General features: G+C 40.4%; 2 protein-coding genes across 4 annotated transcripts in view; one reads left to right on the top strand and one right to left on the bottom strand.

The window, feature by feature from the left end:
* cep290 (centrosomal protein 290) overlaps positions 1 to 5,725 on the top strand; it is a 144,060-nt gene extending 138,335 nt beyond the window's left edge. Inside the window, exons 47-51 of the mRNA XM_034085975.1 lie at positions 1,479 to 1,648; positions 2,033 to 2,174; positions 2,300 to 2,373; positions 3,570 to 3,658; positions 4,615 to 5,725. Of these exons, the coding sequence (XP_033941866.1) occupies positions 1,479 to 1,648; positions 2,033 to 2,174; positions 2,300 to 2,373; positions 3,570 to 3,658; positions 4,615 to 4,859 (720 nt within the window). The 3' untranslated portion in view covers positions 4,860 to 5,725. The remainder of the gene's footprint in view (positions 1 to 1,478; positions 1,649 to 2,032; positions 2,175 to 2,299; positions 2,374 to 3,569; positions 3,659 to 4,614) is intronic.
* Positions 5,726 to 5,727: 2 nt separating this feature from the next.
* On the bottom strand, positions 5,728 to 16,572 carry rlig1 (RNA 5'-phosphate and 3'-OH ligase 1). 3 transcript variants are annotated; one of them, XM_034085984.1, is made up of 7 exons: positions 16,367 to 16,572; positions 15,684 to 15,801; positions 12,471 to 12,566; positions 11,974 to 12,090; positions 9,998 to 10,198; positions 8,006 to 8,175; positions 5,728 to 6,090 (listed from the first exon to the last, which is right to left on the bottom strand). In XM_034085984.1, the coding sequence occupies exons 1-7, from the start codon at positions 16,454 to 16,456 to the stop codon at positions 5,911 to 5,913; spliced, it is 972 nt and encodes a 323-aa protein (XP_033941875.1). In that variant the 5' UTR covers positions 16,457 to 16,572; the 3' UTR covers positions 5,728 to 5,910. The 3 variants fall into 3 exon arrangements, 2 of the variants coding, with proteins under 2 accessions (XP_033941875.1, XP_033941876.1); XM_034085985.1 differs by having other exon boundaries at positions 15,684 to 15,798; XR_004552356.1 differs by having other exon boundaries at positions 6,003 to 6,090; positions 7,931 to 8,175.
* Between the last annotated feature and the right edge of the window lie 421 nt (positions 16,573 to 16,993).

Genomic DNA, 16,993 nt, shown 5'->3' with positions numbered 1-16,993 from the left:
TTCTTCTGGTATCAGTACTTTCCTCCACTACTTATTTTTCTGAAGACTTTGACTTCTTACATGTTGAACTCAAATACATGTACTTTCTACTTCTTACATTCTGAACCCAAATACCTGTACTTTCTACTTCTTACATTCTGAACCCAAATACCTGTACTTTCTACTTCTTACATTCTGAACCCAAATACCTGTACTTTCTACTTCTTACATTCTGAACCCAAATACCTGTACTTTCTACTTCTTACATTCTGAACTCAAATACCTGTACTTTCTACTTCTTACATGTTGAACCCAAATACCTGTACTTTCTACTTCTTACATGTTGAACACAAATACCTGTACTTTCTACTTCTCACATGTTGAACTCAAATACCTGTACTTTCTACTTCTCACATGTTGAACTCAAATACCTGTACTTTCTACTTCTCACATGTTGAACTCAAATACCTGTACTTTCTACTTCTCACATGTTGAACTCAAATACCTGTACTTTCTACTTCTTACATGTTGAACTCAAATACCTGTACTTTCTACTTCTCACATGTTGAACTCAAATACCTGTACTTTCTACTTCTCACATGTTGAACTCAAATACCTGTACTTTCTACTTCTCACATGTTGAACTCAAATACCTGTACTTTCTACTTCTTACATGTTGAACTCAAATACCTGTACTTTCTACTTCTCACATGTTGAACTCAAATACCTGTACTTTCTACTTCTCACATGTTGAACTCAAATACCTGTACTTTCTACTTCTTACATGTTGAACTCAAATACCTGTACTTTCTACTTCTCACATGTTGAACTCAAATACCTGTACTTTCTACTTCTTACATGTTGAACACAAATACCTGTACTTTCTACTTCTTACATGTTGAACTCAAATACCTGTACTTTCTACTTCTCTCATGTTGAACTCAAATACCTGTACTTTCTACTTCTTACATGTTGAACACAAATACCTGTACTTTCTACTTCTCTCATGTTGAACTCAAATACCTGTACTTTCTACTTCTTACATGTTGAACTCAAATACCTGTACTTTCTACTTCTCTCATTTTCCAAACAGCTGGTTCCTTTAGTCTGAATGTGTGTTGGTGCGTGGTCATTATTCTTTAGAGTCACTGCGTGCCTATTGGTTGGAACACGATCCGTGTATCCATCACTTCCTGGTCTTCTCTAAAGAAGAGGGACCAATGGAAACGTTGTCATGTTGCCGTTGTTCAGCATGGAAACATTCATTAGCTAACAATGACATTATTGTTCTATTGATATAAAGGGAGGTCAGGTACTCTTTAAAGCAACTGCTAGTTATGGGTACTTTTTACTGAAGTACATTTCAAAGCCTCTTTACTTTTACTTGAGTAAAGAAGTTTAGTCAGTACTTCTACTTCTACCAGAGTATTTGTAAACACGAGTATCTGTACTTCTACTTGAGTAAAGGATGTGTGTACTTTTGCCGTCTCTGGTTACAGGAGATGGAAACTGTGGATAGGATGAAGGTGACGAAGGCGAGTGTGGAGGTGACCAACGAGAAGCTGGAGGCCGAGCTGGAGGAAACGAAGCAGAGACTGAGAGCCTCTCTCTCCAAACCCATCTCTGAGGGGGCTGGCAGCAAGAGCTCGAAATCTACCGTGGTGGCAAGGTCAGAAGAATGTTAATAAATCCTATCTGTTAGTCTTATCTTAGGGGGTGTGGTCTCTTAAAACTGCAGCAGGAGATAGAAACTATTCATTCCAGTCTCTATTAACGCCTTCCTACTCAGGCTTTTAACATGTCTCTCTTATTTAAAGCGTCTTTGAGCATTAGGAAAAGCGCTATAAAAATCCAATGTATTATTATTATTTAATTTAACCTTATCGTCACTGTTACTATAAAGTGTTCCTACCTAATTTGACATTATATCCTTGTTTTTATGTCTATTTACTTGTTTTAAAACACTTAAAAACCTTGACATTATGTTGAAGCTGCAGGCCTTAAGGACAGTCTCCTGAGTGTGATCTCATGCTTCTTTCACTTGTATCCGCAGAATGATTGAGAACAAGATGAAGGAGCTGGAGAAGGATCTTTCCCAGAAGACCTCCAGCCTTTCTGAAGTGAAACAACAGCTGAAGGAGGTGAGGGAGCGTGAGGAGAACGCGCAGATACACATCCGGAAACTGGAAGATCAGGTACAGGCTCGATCATTATTGTACATATTCACAGCAGTGAGTGAAGAGCTTCCATTTTTAGATTTGTCATTTGGCCTCAAGCTTGTGTCGAATATGGAATAAAGTATAATGTACATTTTCCTTAGGTTGACATGTTGAAAAGGTTCCCTTCAGCCGGAAAGACAGAAGGCGGATTCACCAAGGAGCTCCAGAAAAATAGGTTTGTCAAAAGTGCAACGAGTCGTTAACTACACACCAGGGTTTCCGCTAGGATTTTTTCTCGCCGGTCAAATGTCCGGGCAGAATTTATTTTACCGGACTAATTTGAAACTTACCGGTCATATTTCAATAATAATAATAGTTGTGTAGCAGAGTTTCCGTTAGCAGGTGATTACCGGACTATGAGCAGATATGCTTCAGTTTAAAACTCAGTTCACGGGCTCATTTTTATATTGCTTCAGTTTATAATCGTAACAGATCGAAAAATTCAGATTCATTTTTCAATAAATGATTCCACAAACAAACAACATAATTATTACATTCAAACAAACTACTTGTAGTAGATAACGTACATTATTCAGAAGTTTACATCAACTTTGAATAATAAGACGGGAGAAACGGATCCTCTCCCTCCCTCTCTCTCTCTCCTGACAGCCCGTCAGTTTCTCATGCAGCTCGCTAAACAGAGGGCGGGGCTTCAGGTGATCATGCAGAGCTGCGTGTCTCGGTCAGACTCAGCAGCTGATCTGATCCCTCTCTCTCGTCCGGTTAAACTGCACTCGCGTTTATGTCCATATGGATCAGATCCAGCTCTCCTGATCGGCCTTTATAGAGAGCACCGATCAAACTATTAAGAGTGAATATCGGCCGATAATGACCGGCGGCCGATCGATCGGAGCATCCCAAATTATTACCAGACATTTTGACAGTCAGGTTTTGAATTTACCGGTTTTTTATAAATGTTACCAGCTAAAAACCGGTAATTACCGGCTAACGGAAACCCTGCTACACACCTGATAAAGTGATATAAGGGCGGGTGAAATTTCAGAGGGGTATGTCAAAAAATATGAAAGAAATCATAGTATAATATAACCAAAACATAGAAAATGTTAACACTGTCATAGAAAAGTATGTTGAAAAAGTCATAGAAAAGTATGTTGAAGATATTTGAAGATATATCATAGTATGTCGAAAAAGAAAGAAAAGATATCATAGTATAGTATGTCGAAAAATTGGAAAAGTCATTATGGAAGGCACTATTAATGGCAAACATGTCATAGCATGTCAATGTTTGGGTAAAGACTCTTAAAGAGTAATATTATAGTATGTCAAAACATTTTGAAAAATGTGTAAAAGCATCGTTTTTTCCGTACTTTAAAACTAATATGTTGTTTTTCAAACGTTGTTCATCGAAAGATTGTTAAGCAGTGAGAAGGAGAACACGGAGCTGAAACAGAAGCTGAACGAGTACAGTGAGAGATACGGGGAAACATCCTCTCAGCTAGGTGAGACTTCAGAACACACCAATGTTCATTTAACTAAAGCTCTATGAGATGACCTCTCTTAATTCGGCTGTTGTTTACAATACATTTAACCCTCCTATTGTCTTCGTTCCCCCCCTTGCTTTGGTGTTCGCGGTCCTGTTTTAACTGCTTTTACATTAACACAAAAAACATTAATCATCACCCTTTCAAACTGTACATGTTGTATCACACTACTGATATACATGAAGAACTGCAGTGAATATACAAAGAACAGACACTGAACATGTATTGCGTGAGCCAGGTGTGATCCACGTGGGGGAGGGGCACATAAAAGGGGGGGGAAACACATATTTTGTGTGTGTGTGTGTGTGTGTGTGTGTGTGTGTGTGTGTGTGTGTGTGTGTGTGTGTGTGTGTGTGTGTGTGTGTGTGTGTGTGTGTGTGTGTGTGTGTGTGTGTGTGTGTGTGTGTGTGTGTGTGTGTGTGTGTGTGTGTGTGTAGGATATCACGAAGCCTTAATTCAATCGAATGTAACACAAAAAAGTTCTGATTGAAAATGTCTCGCTTTGGGATGTAAATGTCAAACTGTTTTTATTTGTCAGACAGTTTATATATTGTTTTATCTTCACGCTCATCTGTATATTTTTCTTACTCTCTAATGCTGGATTATTTCCATTTTGAGATGTTTCTATGTTAGAATTGTTTATTTCTACTTTTAATTTATTATTATGATGTGTTTTGTTTATGCTGCTGCAACAACAATATGTTCCTAATCGGGATCAGTAAAGTACATCTTATCTTATCCACATCTTTCATTTACAAAATAGGACAAACATGTAAGAAATTGTCAGTAAAACGGTTTTGTAGATGTTTAATGAAACGGCACGTTATGACCCGTTTCGTTCAAAGTGAGCCAGGATGTCACATGTCACAACAAACAACAACAATAACGCCCGTTGTCTCCCGTTGTTTCCTCAGACACCGGCGCGCTCAAACGGCTCCTTCACGTCGCCCAGACGGAGAAAACACAACTCCAGACGGAGGTCAAAAAGCTGAAGGAAGAGCTGGAGAACTTTGACCCGTCGTTCTTCGAAGAGATCGAGGACTTGAAGTACAACTACAACTCCGAGGTGACGAAGAACATCCTGCTGGAGGAGCAGCTGAGGAAAGTGTGTGAGAAGTTCGGAGTGGAGGTGGAGCTGCCCGTCGTCTCCGTCAGTTAACTCGGGGTACCGTGCCTTTAAATCTCCGTTTAAACTGCACATGAAGTACAGTTATAGTTATCAGTCTTCAACACTTACAGGTTATTCCTTTAGGGCTGAAGACATACTTTAGTAAAGACATTTCCCCGTGAGGGATTAATAAAGTATTTCTTCATCTCCTTGGAATCAACAATACAGCATGCGACGGTTTGATCAGTGGAGAATCAGCAGCCGGAAGTTCAGAGATGATTAACCATTTTTTGTTGTTGGCCTAAACCATTAATGTTATGTTTGTATCATACTTACGTTTTTGTTTTTATTAACACTTGCCTATATCTCATTTGATTAGCATGTTTGCCTAGAATAACTATTATGTTCTTAGCAACGGGACATTTTTACATTGTGGACTCATTCTTTCAGCGTAAAACATAGGTTTGTAAGCGGGTTAGTTAGATAAGTAAGAAGTCTTTAGATATTTCTCTAGATAGATATTGACTTTCGCCGCTGTGTCGATGTCCAGCCCTAAAGATTTCTCTAGATAGATATTGACTTTCGCCGCTGTGTCGATGTCCAGCCCTAAAGATTTCTCTAGATAGATATTGACTTTCGCCGCTGTGTCGATGTCCAGCCCTAAAGATTTCTCCAGACGAGACATTTAAATAGCGCTGTCCACTTAATTATGAATAAAATCAGTAAACAGTTACGTAGCATCTCAAGTTTTCATGAGGCAGCTATTTCTCGAACACACAGTTCTTGGTTGGTTGATGTATGTAGCATATTTATTTCTTTATATTTGTACAGTTTGGTATATTGTTCTTCTGTATATTTGTCAATAACGCAGATTTTATACTTATCAGACTGTTGAATAAAAACCAGTTACACGTCAATATTTAATTACTCGTTGTTTATTCTTCACTTGGCTATGAAAGATACAATATTTAAAGATAATTATTGGAACATTTGGTCAAGTCGTTTTTTAATTTAAGCTGTTTCTGCAAAGCGAATGGAATTATCGGCGACATTATCGAGCTGCTTTCGTCGATGGTCACAGTCGAATCGTTTTAGTCACTGTTTACGAGTCAAAGTGGACGTCCTGCAGTCGGCTGAAGCGCTGCCCGTTGAGTCTGCAGAACGATGAGAACAAGTCCTTCCTGTCGGTGTTTTCCCCCCCGACCACACGCACGACCACCGGCCGCTCCCCGAGGCTCGCCCCCCCGTCCGGCCAGCGCAGACCCAGGTGGTGACGGTGCACCTGCAGAGCAACAGATAACATTTAAAGGCCTTCAACGGGATTACAGGTAGTTAACACATTATATTACATGTTAAATAGCTGATGGTATTATCAACAACAAAATATTATAGAATGTGAAATTAAGAATCCTGGTATTATATTTCCAAAACATATTTCAAAATGTTGTTTCTCAAAAATAAAACAGTCATAGGATGTCAAACCATGTAAAAAAGTCTTAGTGGTATTACAGAAAAATGTGAATTGAACTCATACAGTAGTATAGTGTATTATTTTAATGTTTATTATTTTTTGGGTTAAAGTCCCCCCGTACTGTAGGTAGTTAAAGTCATTATTGGGGTTCAAGTCCCCTACGTGTGTTGGAGTTAAAGTCCCCCCGTACTGTAGGTAGTTAAAGTCATTATTGGGGTCCCCTCGTAGGTGGTTAAAGTCCCCTACGTGTGGCGTTTTGGTTTCAAGACCCTGGTTCGCGGGGGACATCAAAAAAGTCCTAGAAAAGACAACTTAAACTTAACTAATGTGCATTTAAAGAAAAGAGGAATAGTTTTGGCGAAAACTAAAAAGGTACCATGGGGTACAGGAATCCGTTTTGCTTTCAAGACCCTGGTTCACGGAGGACACCAAAAAGAAGTCCAAGAAAGACAAGGTAAACTGAACTATGTGCATTTAAAAATAAAAAAGAGGAATAGTTTCGGGAGACACTAAAAGGTACCATGGGGTCGGATTATAATTTTCCAAAGGGGGGTTCGTTTCGCATGAAACACTTGAGATAATGGATTAAAGAAGAAAGTAGAAAGAAAGTGAGGTCAACTATTTCTGCTAAAAAGTGAGCAATGATTGAGAGTCAGACCTAAGCATTTCGGATGTGTGTATCTCACTGCTCTGTGACTTTAATTAATGTACCTTTGGTATTCATGTTTTATTATCTTTGCTTTTAAATTAGTGTTTTTAAAAGCCATTTCATAATATGTTTCTTTATGCTCTTAATGTCTTTCATTTCAACTGCCTTGTGTTGAAATGTGCTATATAAATAAACTTGCCCTGCCTATTATGTCGAAACATTCATAAAGGTCAATGAAAGTCAAAAAAGGAAAAAAAAAAGTCTTAGCATAGCATGTCCAAAAAAGTTGGGAAATCTTTGTATGTCGAAACGTTTTTTTCTTTTTTTAACTTATAGTATAGTATGTTAAAAAATGTGAGAAACGTCCGAGTATAGGAAGTCAGTATATGTTGGAAAAAGTACAAACTCAAAGTCATAGTAACGTGTCGAAAAAAAGTCATGGTATAGTAAGTCGACATTTTGAAGAAGATAAATGTTATAGTATGTAGAAAAACCATGAAAGAAAGTCTTGGTGTAGTAAAAAAAAAAAGAAGAAAAAGTGAAGTATAGTATTTTGGAAAATGTGAAATACTAGTATTTTTACAATGACGTTTTGAAGCTTTTACTGAAGTATCAGATGTTCTCCCACCATGCTGCTCTCAGTGTGTATTAAAGGGGACCTATCGTGCAAAATGCACTTTTGTATGTCTTTTCCACATCAACATGTGTCCCCGGTGTGTCGGGGAACTCACGCAGCGTCAGAAAATAAAACCCTCTCTCTTTTCCTCCGTACCCAAATCTCTAAAAACGGGCTACAACGGAGCTGATTCAGATTTGAGTCCGATATGACGTCATATCTGAAATGTGGACCCACGGCCCAATCAGAAACGTTGCTATCAGAAACAATGCCCGACTGTTTTGGACGTAATATGGTCGGTGTTTACATTAGCATCGCTAACACTCGAAGCTAACCTGTACTGGAGAGCATGTGTGTGAAGAAGCAGGAAGTAGAAAGGAACTCACCTTGTGGTATAACCGGCAAGAGAGAAAGCCTTTAAGTGATCTCACACTGACGGTATCTCAATGAAGTCTTCTCACCTTGATGAGCGTGCCGTCGCTGCAGTGCCACACGAGGCCCTCCACCCGGCCCCCCGGACCCTCCCTCAGCCACGAGCTGATCTGATGGAAGTCCACCGGGGGGGGGTTTCTGACCCCGAAGCTCCCGTGAGACACCAGGAGGTGCAGAGGCTGCTTCTTACTGCCCAGACCTGAGGACACACAGCGGCGTTAATGAGAGACAATGCAATAATGTCTTCATATAGTACAAATGTCTCCGTTAAACATTCATTGTCTTGATTGGAAAATATTTGTATTACATTAAACTAAGTATGATATGTTATAAAAATGTGATGAGGAGGATGCCTTTCTTTGATATACCATACAATGGATTTTATTGTGAAATATTGAACTATGGAATTTGTCTATGACTTTTTTTGTGAAATACTTTTTATTACTAAATTCACAGTAAGAAGAAAAAAGTCTTCTCATAATATTAAATGTGGCATTGAAACAGGGACATAGTTGTAGGGACTCAATTATCAAAGCTTAAAAAATATCTAAAATAAAGGTTAATATTTGTCCTTCAAGGAAAATAGACTTGACTGTATGTCGAAAAAATATGAAAAAAAGTCATAGCATGTGTAAAAAAGGTAACGGGTAAAGTTACGTATACTACGAACAAATCTTAGTATTCAAAGCGTGGCATCGAGAACATAATTGTAGGGACTCAATTATCAAAGCCTAATCTTAAAAAATATATAAAATAAAGGTTACGGTTTTCCTTCGAGCACAATAGACTTGTCTTAAATAGGATAGATATTTAAGGTATGCCGCCCTGAACACACAGCTTTGGAATATGGGAGATTCTACAGTAAATGATCCAGCATCGATTTGAGACGCCTTTTAAAAACCCAAAATTAACCGGGAAATATAATCATTTTAAACCACTAAAGAATGTCAGACAAGGTGGAAAATTATCTGAGAAAATGAAAAGAAATCTAATATAGTATGTCGACAAATTTGAAGAAAAGTCATAGTATCCTCCGGGCAATATTTAAGCAATAGCTCACGACGCTCTCGACCCTCCGCTTCGCGTCGGGCCGAACCACGCCCCTTAGCTGTGATATAATGAGCATATACCACGGCCTGAAGTGAGCTATTGCTTTTATAAAACGGTTACCAAGTGTGGTAATATGAAAGAAAAGTACACACTCTAATTTAAAAATAGTTTTTATTAGTAAATAATGATGTTCAAAATAAAATAGTCCCTCCGTTGCCTTCTGCACGAAACATAGTGCGAGGTGGTTGCTATGCAACAACACTAACAGCGAGAACATATTAGACAGAGAGCGTTGATCCATTATTTGGCTTTTAATTTACATTAATGTGAATGTTGCCGTTTATTGTGCAGCCACTGAAAACCTGTCCAGCATCAGTAGCATGGCTTACGTGGTTACTTGTTGAGGTTGAGGTTGTTCTAGGCTGCTGCTCGGCGTGGTGAGAATATTGCTCCACTTTCTCCGGTCCCCGAGATTCGGCTTCCAGTAGCTCTGGAGAAAGCTTTCGCACCTGTGGCCACTAACGGTCATCATTTCTCTGCTTTCAAGACCCGCATCAGAAAGCTTTTGAATGCTTGTACTTCTCCAGTTGGTCTACCTGCTCTTCACGTAGCTCTGCATGTCGTCGTTTAGGTGCTTTTTTTTCTGGAGATAGGCACTCAATCCAGTCCTCCATAGTAAGACCTCCCCGGAGGTCGAAGTTAACCTTAAATGTTTCCATCTTATGCTTTGTACGTTTGTTTCGTAACGGAAGAAATGTAAATATATTTATAAAACTGACGAGTCAAATCAAGCAATCTGATTGGTTGATAGCGTTTTTGCGGACCAATCAGATTGCTTGATTTGACATGTCCGTTTTATAAAATGATTTAAACCACATGTTTTTTTTTTTTAAATTGAAAAACATGATCTGGCGTTTAAACAACCACCACTTGCTCAGAAATGTCCGACAAACGTTATAAAATGTGTTCACCATAAGGGTTCCCGTTGACGTTTGTTCCGATGAGTTCCAGAGTTCGCTCCATCTGGTCGGCCAGCGGCACGGCAGAGACTTCCAGCTCCTCTTCATCTTCATCACCACCAGGCCTCAGAACCAGAACCGTCCCCCCCTCAGGGTCCAGCACAGAGCCGTGCCAGCAGTACTGCTTATTGTCTTTCTGCACCGGGACCCAGCCTGAACACAAGGGCCAAGTTACGATAATGATGTGAGTTTTTCTGTATGAGCTACACTCGGTTATAAAACTCTCCCTGAAGTAAAGCTGTATTTACTCTGCAAATGGTACCATAAATATAACCGAATTCTAGTTAAACAGATGCTACTATGGTCCATATATTAATAAGCAGCGTACACTCAGGGCTCGACATTATAAATGGCATAACGTACTTTCCACTTGCCCGCTCGGGCCACTAAAAACAATGCTCTAAAAAAGAAAATGGTCCTGTGGTAGTATTGGTATTTTGACAAGCAATTTTGTTAAATTGTTTCGTTTATTAACGCTACAACATAGCGTTTCGTGAGGCGGTTGTTGTTGTTGTTGTTGGGTGAAAAGCAAACAGCCGTTTGCTGCGGATCGCAGCGCGAGCAGGCTCCCGTGAGCGGGAGCGCGCTCCTTCACTACAGACTTTCGCGCCACCTAACCATTCTCCAAAATGTTTTTAATACCAGCGGTAACCGGCCAAGCGCTGGGCAAAAAAACAATCTTCAAATAAACGAAAGTCACCGGAGGAGTTAAAGGAGAGTGAGATGAGTATGAGAAGAAGAGGGAGAGAAGGTTTCAACACAGTGACGCGTCCTAAAACCCTTTTATAATCTATCGATTAGATTTATGATTCGAAAATTATAAAAGTAGGATAGACATGTGGAGATTATCCGGCTGAACAAAACGTGCATTTATCAAACAGGTTTGTTTTCCACAGACCTTATTTCCAGCTATTTTCAAAAATCCAGTGGAGAAATCCCGTTGCTTTCTGTCGAGGGAACCAGCAGCTTACTTCCTGGTTTTAGGACGCGTCACCTCTCAATATGATGCCAATATAAACAAGGTCTTCTGTCGGCTCTGTACATCAATGCCAACCTACTGTATGCTGACAAGTAAGTGAAGAGTAGAAAGTATAAAGGTATATTGGCTAGAGGGAAATGTCCCAGCAGTTTAGGATAATGAAGGTTCTAATCTATAGCCATTACATGTCTAACTCCTGATGACAGGAAGGCAGAAAGCGCATTATACAAATAATAATACTCATAATAATAGCAGAATTTTTTAACAATGGCCACAATATCATTATTTTAATAAACCAAATATGAACAATTGAGGAAAATGAGGAAGAACTGATGATTAAAATGTTGTAGTACAAGTAGTAATGTAGTTAGTGCATAAATTACTATGGCAACACATGTGTTAATTTTCTTCATTATTAGTCGATGTTTTTTGGACGAATGCTCCGGGCCAGAGGTTACAATGGTGGGGCCAGTGATAATAAAACTCCACCGGCCCGGAGGGCCAGTGAAATTGTACCCTTAATGTCTACCCCTGACACTGTTGTGGTATGCAGGGTGAGGTCATTGTGTTTTATGAAAATGAAACACAGCTGTTGAATTATGCTAACTAATTGGGATTCAATCTTCCATGAAGTTATAATAATGTGGCCTGAAATACCACATTTTGAAACGAAAATGGGATGATGGATATAAATCCAAACACATGTACCTAGCACTTGCAATTTGGACTTTTAATAGTTTAGAGTTTAAAGGTGATTTTTCCATTACTTGGTGAGTGATGGGAGGCTGTGGCTCAGTGGATAGAGTGCTGGACTTCGAATCAGGGGGTACCAAGTTCGAGTCCCACTGCAGTCAGCATGTCGTTGTGTCCTGTGGGGATTGCCCACAGTACTGAATGTATGTAAGTCGCTTTGGATAAAAGCGACATGTAATGTAATGGTCGTCAGTACCTGGAATGTGTCCGTGTTCGTCGGGGACCGGATGTCCATTGAGATGTTGGACTCTGAGAGCCGGGATCCACGCCTCCGGAACAATCTTAAAATCCTCCTCGACGTCCCACGAGAAACCTGGAAAACAACCAAACAAAATGGGTTTAATCTCCGAGCAACCGTCCGAAGAGAGTGTACTAAAGTATTGAAGAAAGATGTGGTGCACCAATTAGATCTGACTTTTTGATGGCAAACTATACTATTACTCATGTGTTAATAATAGCATGACATAATGTGACATTTTTTGGACATCTACTAGCATACTGTACTATGACTTTTTAAAGATATACTATAGTTTTACTCCTTATATTTATGTTTAAATAACAGAAATATAATGTGCCATTTATTTTAAACATTTAACAGCAAACCTTATGATTTACAAACTGTAATTAAATACTATACAGTACATATTAACTTTATTTACTATTTGTTATTTGTATGTAACAGAAGCTAATCACCTCTACAGCTGCGGTGTTGGTGCTGGTGTTTCTTGAACCTCTTCTCCGCCTGTTTGTTGGGCCTCCTGTCGAGGCGAGCCCACAGGTGAGGACGCCCTGCAGGGAAAACAGGAAACACTTTGAGTCCTCTCTACTGCGGGAAAAATAACAAAACTAACAGAAAAAGTGAATTCTAGAGCAGGGGTGTCAAACTGAAATACACAGTGGGCCAACATTTAACAAATGGGTACTAGTCACCTCATTTGTGAGTCAAATCCGTCACTAAGTCTGCCTTCTATCACCTCAGGAACATCTCCCGTCTACGACCATCACTCTCTGATTCCGTGGCCGAGACCCTCATTCATGCATTCGTCTCCTCCCGGTTGGATTACTGCAACGGAGTCCTGTTCGGGGTTCCCAGTAAAGCCCTGGACAGGCTCCAGTATGTGCAGAACTCGGCTGCCAGGGTGCTCACTCACACCAAGACCTGGCAGCACATCACCCCCACTCTGATCCACCTCCACTGGCTCCCAGTCAAGCACCGTATCACCTATAAACTCCTTCTTCTGACTTACAAATCCCTCCATGCCCTCGCCCCCCAATACCTGTCTGACCTTCTCCGCTACCACACTCCATCCCGGAAGCTAAGATCATCTGGACAGGATCTCCTCTCCACCCCCCGCACCAGGTTGCGGACTTTTGGTGACAGAGCCTTCAGTGTGGCATCCCCCACCCTCTGGAACTCTCTCCCCCCCGAAATCCGCAGCGCCCCAACCCTGGACATTTTCAAAAAAGCCCTCAAAACGCACCTTTTTACCAAGGCTTTCCCCACTGTGTAGTTAGTTTAATAGGTTTATTTTTCCACTACTTCCCCCCCCACCCCCTTAACCTGTCTGCCTTTTTTTCCCCTACTCCCCCCCCTACCCGACTTGTAAAGCGACCTTGGGTTTCCTGAAAGGCGCTATAAAAATATTATATATTATTATTATTATTAGTCGAGGGCCGGACTGGTTCAATGTTTATAGCAGAACGTATTGAAATGAACTTATTGCACATATTAAACCTGGAACTAACAAAGCTTAAATTATTGCCTATAAAAACAACATTAAATAATCAGTTGCATTCATTTCTTATGGCTCTATCTGCAGCTATCTATCTCATTTCTTATGTACATGTACATAAGTACATTTTTCCACAGGCCAACAACAGCTTCAACAAAACTATTTCCCTCAAAGAGAAACCAAACCTGTCCTGTTGTCTCAAGAAAGAAAGTGCAGAAGGAAACATCCATTGAACTCAGGTTGCTGCTCTGTGATGCTAGTTCAGATACTTAGCATCTCATCTCGGGGGCAAGGTCATCAATGTTTGGGCTCAGGCTCTGAGCGGAGGAGACCTGCGGGCCGAAATTAAATCCACCATGGGCCTTGAGTTTGACACATGTGTTCTAGAGCAGGGGTTCCCAACCTTCATTGTGCCAAAGACCGGCAGATCCAATAAATTAAAAAAATCGCGGACCGGTTGTTAATTTTGACTGATTTTAATATTTACTCACCAGCAGGTGGCAACAGAGGCTAACTGTATGTAACAGCCTGAACAAATACTAGAACAATATGCATCCAAAACATATTAACAACGTTTAAAAAAAGTACCGTGTGTGTGTGTGTGTGTGGCATTTGTTTTCAGAAGATATTATGATAGTGACGTTCGTTCCGGTGCACTCCGACAGCATTTAGCTCTACATCGAGATTAAGATTAAACTAACTTCTTTTGGGAACACCCGCATATAGGCTACCTATGGAGTTAGCCTGATGTGTGTCAATTACTGTTCATGGTCATTTGAAAACAAATGCCGGTGTCGGACAGACACACACACACCGAACACGCTGAGCTGAGCAGAACACACACACACGCCTTGGTGACTGGACATCTCCTTCATAAAACTAATAAAAGGGAGAGTAATCGGGCAGTTCGATGTGTGTAGAGGTGTGTGTGGTTAACACGTAGCAGCCTGCAGTCACTCGCTGTTCTGATGAAGGTAAACACAGCGAAGGCGGTGCGTAAAAAGGCACATCTTTACCCGCTGGTGCTGCACTTCTCAGAGCGGAGTATACGTCCCGCTGCCTCCTGATGCTGCCTGCAGCCATTTCATGAAGTGAAGGCTTTCCTTCAAACAGCTGCGGGCAGCAGATACCGAGAGAGTCCCGGACATTAATTCATAGATCAAGGCAGACTGTTTACTCTCCTGGTTTGCCAATCCGGTGCTTAAACATATAGCTCTACACCCCTGGCCGACAAAATGTCCTTAAAATGAAGTCCGAGTTTGAAATATATCAAATAATGTATGCACTGCCATTTCCCCACATAAACATCACAGTCTGCAATCAAACGGTTGTCTCCTGTGCGCTCCTCTTCCTACTTGGCGCACCGGTAACTTTCTCGTGCGCTCCAGAGGCTGAGACCTCCGAATACCTCGGAACATCATAAAAGCCATTTTCAACAGTTATCTGGTGGAAGATTAACTAGGCTACTGGATGAAATAATATGACTGGTATAGGTGCGAACATTAAACATTTAAAAAAAAAAAATATTATGATAATTTTTTTTATATGTTTATAACTCTGCAAATATTACGATAAACTCACAGCTATTTCGCGGCCCGGCAGTAACACCTCCACGGCCCGGTACCGGACCGGGGGTTGGGAACCCCTGTTCTAGAGGAAGGACTGTTTCTTTTTTAAGAGAAATGGAGTACTAAGATAATTGCTAGTATGCTAGTTTTTTTAATCAACAACATATCACAATATGAAGCAGTAAAGGCAACACAACCTCAAACGTATATATTTTATTTATTTTTAACAAAGAAAACGGCATACTGCAAGTAGGGCTGGGCGATGTAAAGAAACACAAATAGTAAAAGATGTTTACCAAATATTTCAATAACGATATTGCAACAGTATTGTCCCTTTGGTGCTTTTACTAAATATTGAAATGATGATATAAGGACTAAGTGGGTAGAATAAAATAATATAAAATCTAGAAAATTATATTACTTTTCTATAGTGCACCAGGGAAAGACAGCACTTACAACATTACAATAACCAAAATATACGATAATATCAAGTCTCATATCACAGTACAGATATAGTATTATTATTATTATATATTGCCCAGCCCAAACACAACACTCACCCCTTCTCCAGAGGGCTTCTATGTGATTATTGTGGAGATGCTCACCGTTATAAAGTGTAACGTAGCAGCAGGTGCCGTCGATCTTCTCCGTGGCGACGGCACCGTGGATGTCGGCCTCCAGAGCCACGGGGTTCAGGGTCTCTGTGGCGACTACCTGGAACTGCTGAAGAGACAGAGGTTCAGTTAATTCAGAGGAAAAATATAAAAACTACAATCTTAGTGTAACTACAATTACATTTACAAAATCATATTTTGGTTCATTTCATATAAATCTATCTGTGAGAAAAATAGCAGTTCCTTATTTGCAAGTATTTTTTCATATCCTGTTCATGACTAATTGATAAATTAAAATCTCAGCAGCATTGTATTATCACACAAGACACATAAAACACACGTGTTGTTGTGTTTTAGTCCACCTATTATTATATGACTATTTTAATTTAATCTGCATTTTTCAATCTCTAATTTATTTGTAATAGCTTGAATGTCATGTGACTCCAAAGCATTGTATTGCATTACACTGGGCAAGTACACCACTGTAAGTCAATGGTAAAGGAGGATGGTGAGGAGAGGAGAAAATGCAAGTTAAAACATAAGCGTACTGTCTACTAAAAAAAAAACTACCTGCTTTAACTTTATTTTATTTAATAAGAAATGCATACACGTCCACCCTTTGTTTTTGCTTTATCAGCAGCAGTCTCTAGATGTTTCTGGGTGTCTGTATTCACCTGACAGTCGCGTTTTCTGGACGGTTCCTCCTTCACCTCCGTGAGGAACACGCACGGGATCTTGTGCTGCACGGAGCCCAGAGAGCGCATCTTCCTCAGGGGTTATTATATATTTAATATCCACCTGGTGCTGTTTATATCTGTTCCCACGGTGTGATGATTCTGTTCTAGCATGGATGTTGATTAAACAGTTCTGGTCATGTGACGCGTTCTTCTTCTACGCTTCATTTTGCGGTTGTTATTCGCCGCTTTTGGCGCATTATCACCACCTGCTGGACAGAGGAGAGTGGAGGATAGTGGACAGACAGACAGACAGACAGACAGACGGACGGACAGAAAGACAGACAGACAGGCAGGCAGACAAATAGACAGCCGGACGGACAGATAGACAGAAAGGCAGACAAATAGACAGCCGGACGGACAGATAGACAGAAAGGCAGACAGACAGACAGACAGACAGACGGACAGACGGACAGACAGACAGACAGACGGACAGACGGACGGACAGATAGACAGGCAGGCAGGCAGACAGACGGACGGACAGACAGACAGACAGACAGACGGACAGACAGAAAGACAGGCAGGCAGACAAATAGACAGCCGGACGGACAGATAGACAGAAAGGCA

The sequence above is a fragment of the Pseudochaenichthys georgianus genome, chromosome 6 (genome assembly GCF_902827115.2).
Source record: "Pseudochaenichthys georgianus chromosome 6, fPseGeo1.2, whole genome shotgun sequence".
Taxonomy (NCBI): domain Eukaryota; kingdom Metazoa; phylum Chordata; class Actinopteri; order Perciformes; family Channichthyidae; genus Pseudochaenichthys; species Pseudochaenichthys georgianus.
This window is presented reverse-complemented; position numbering and strand designations above follow the sequence as displayed.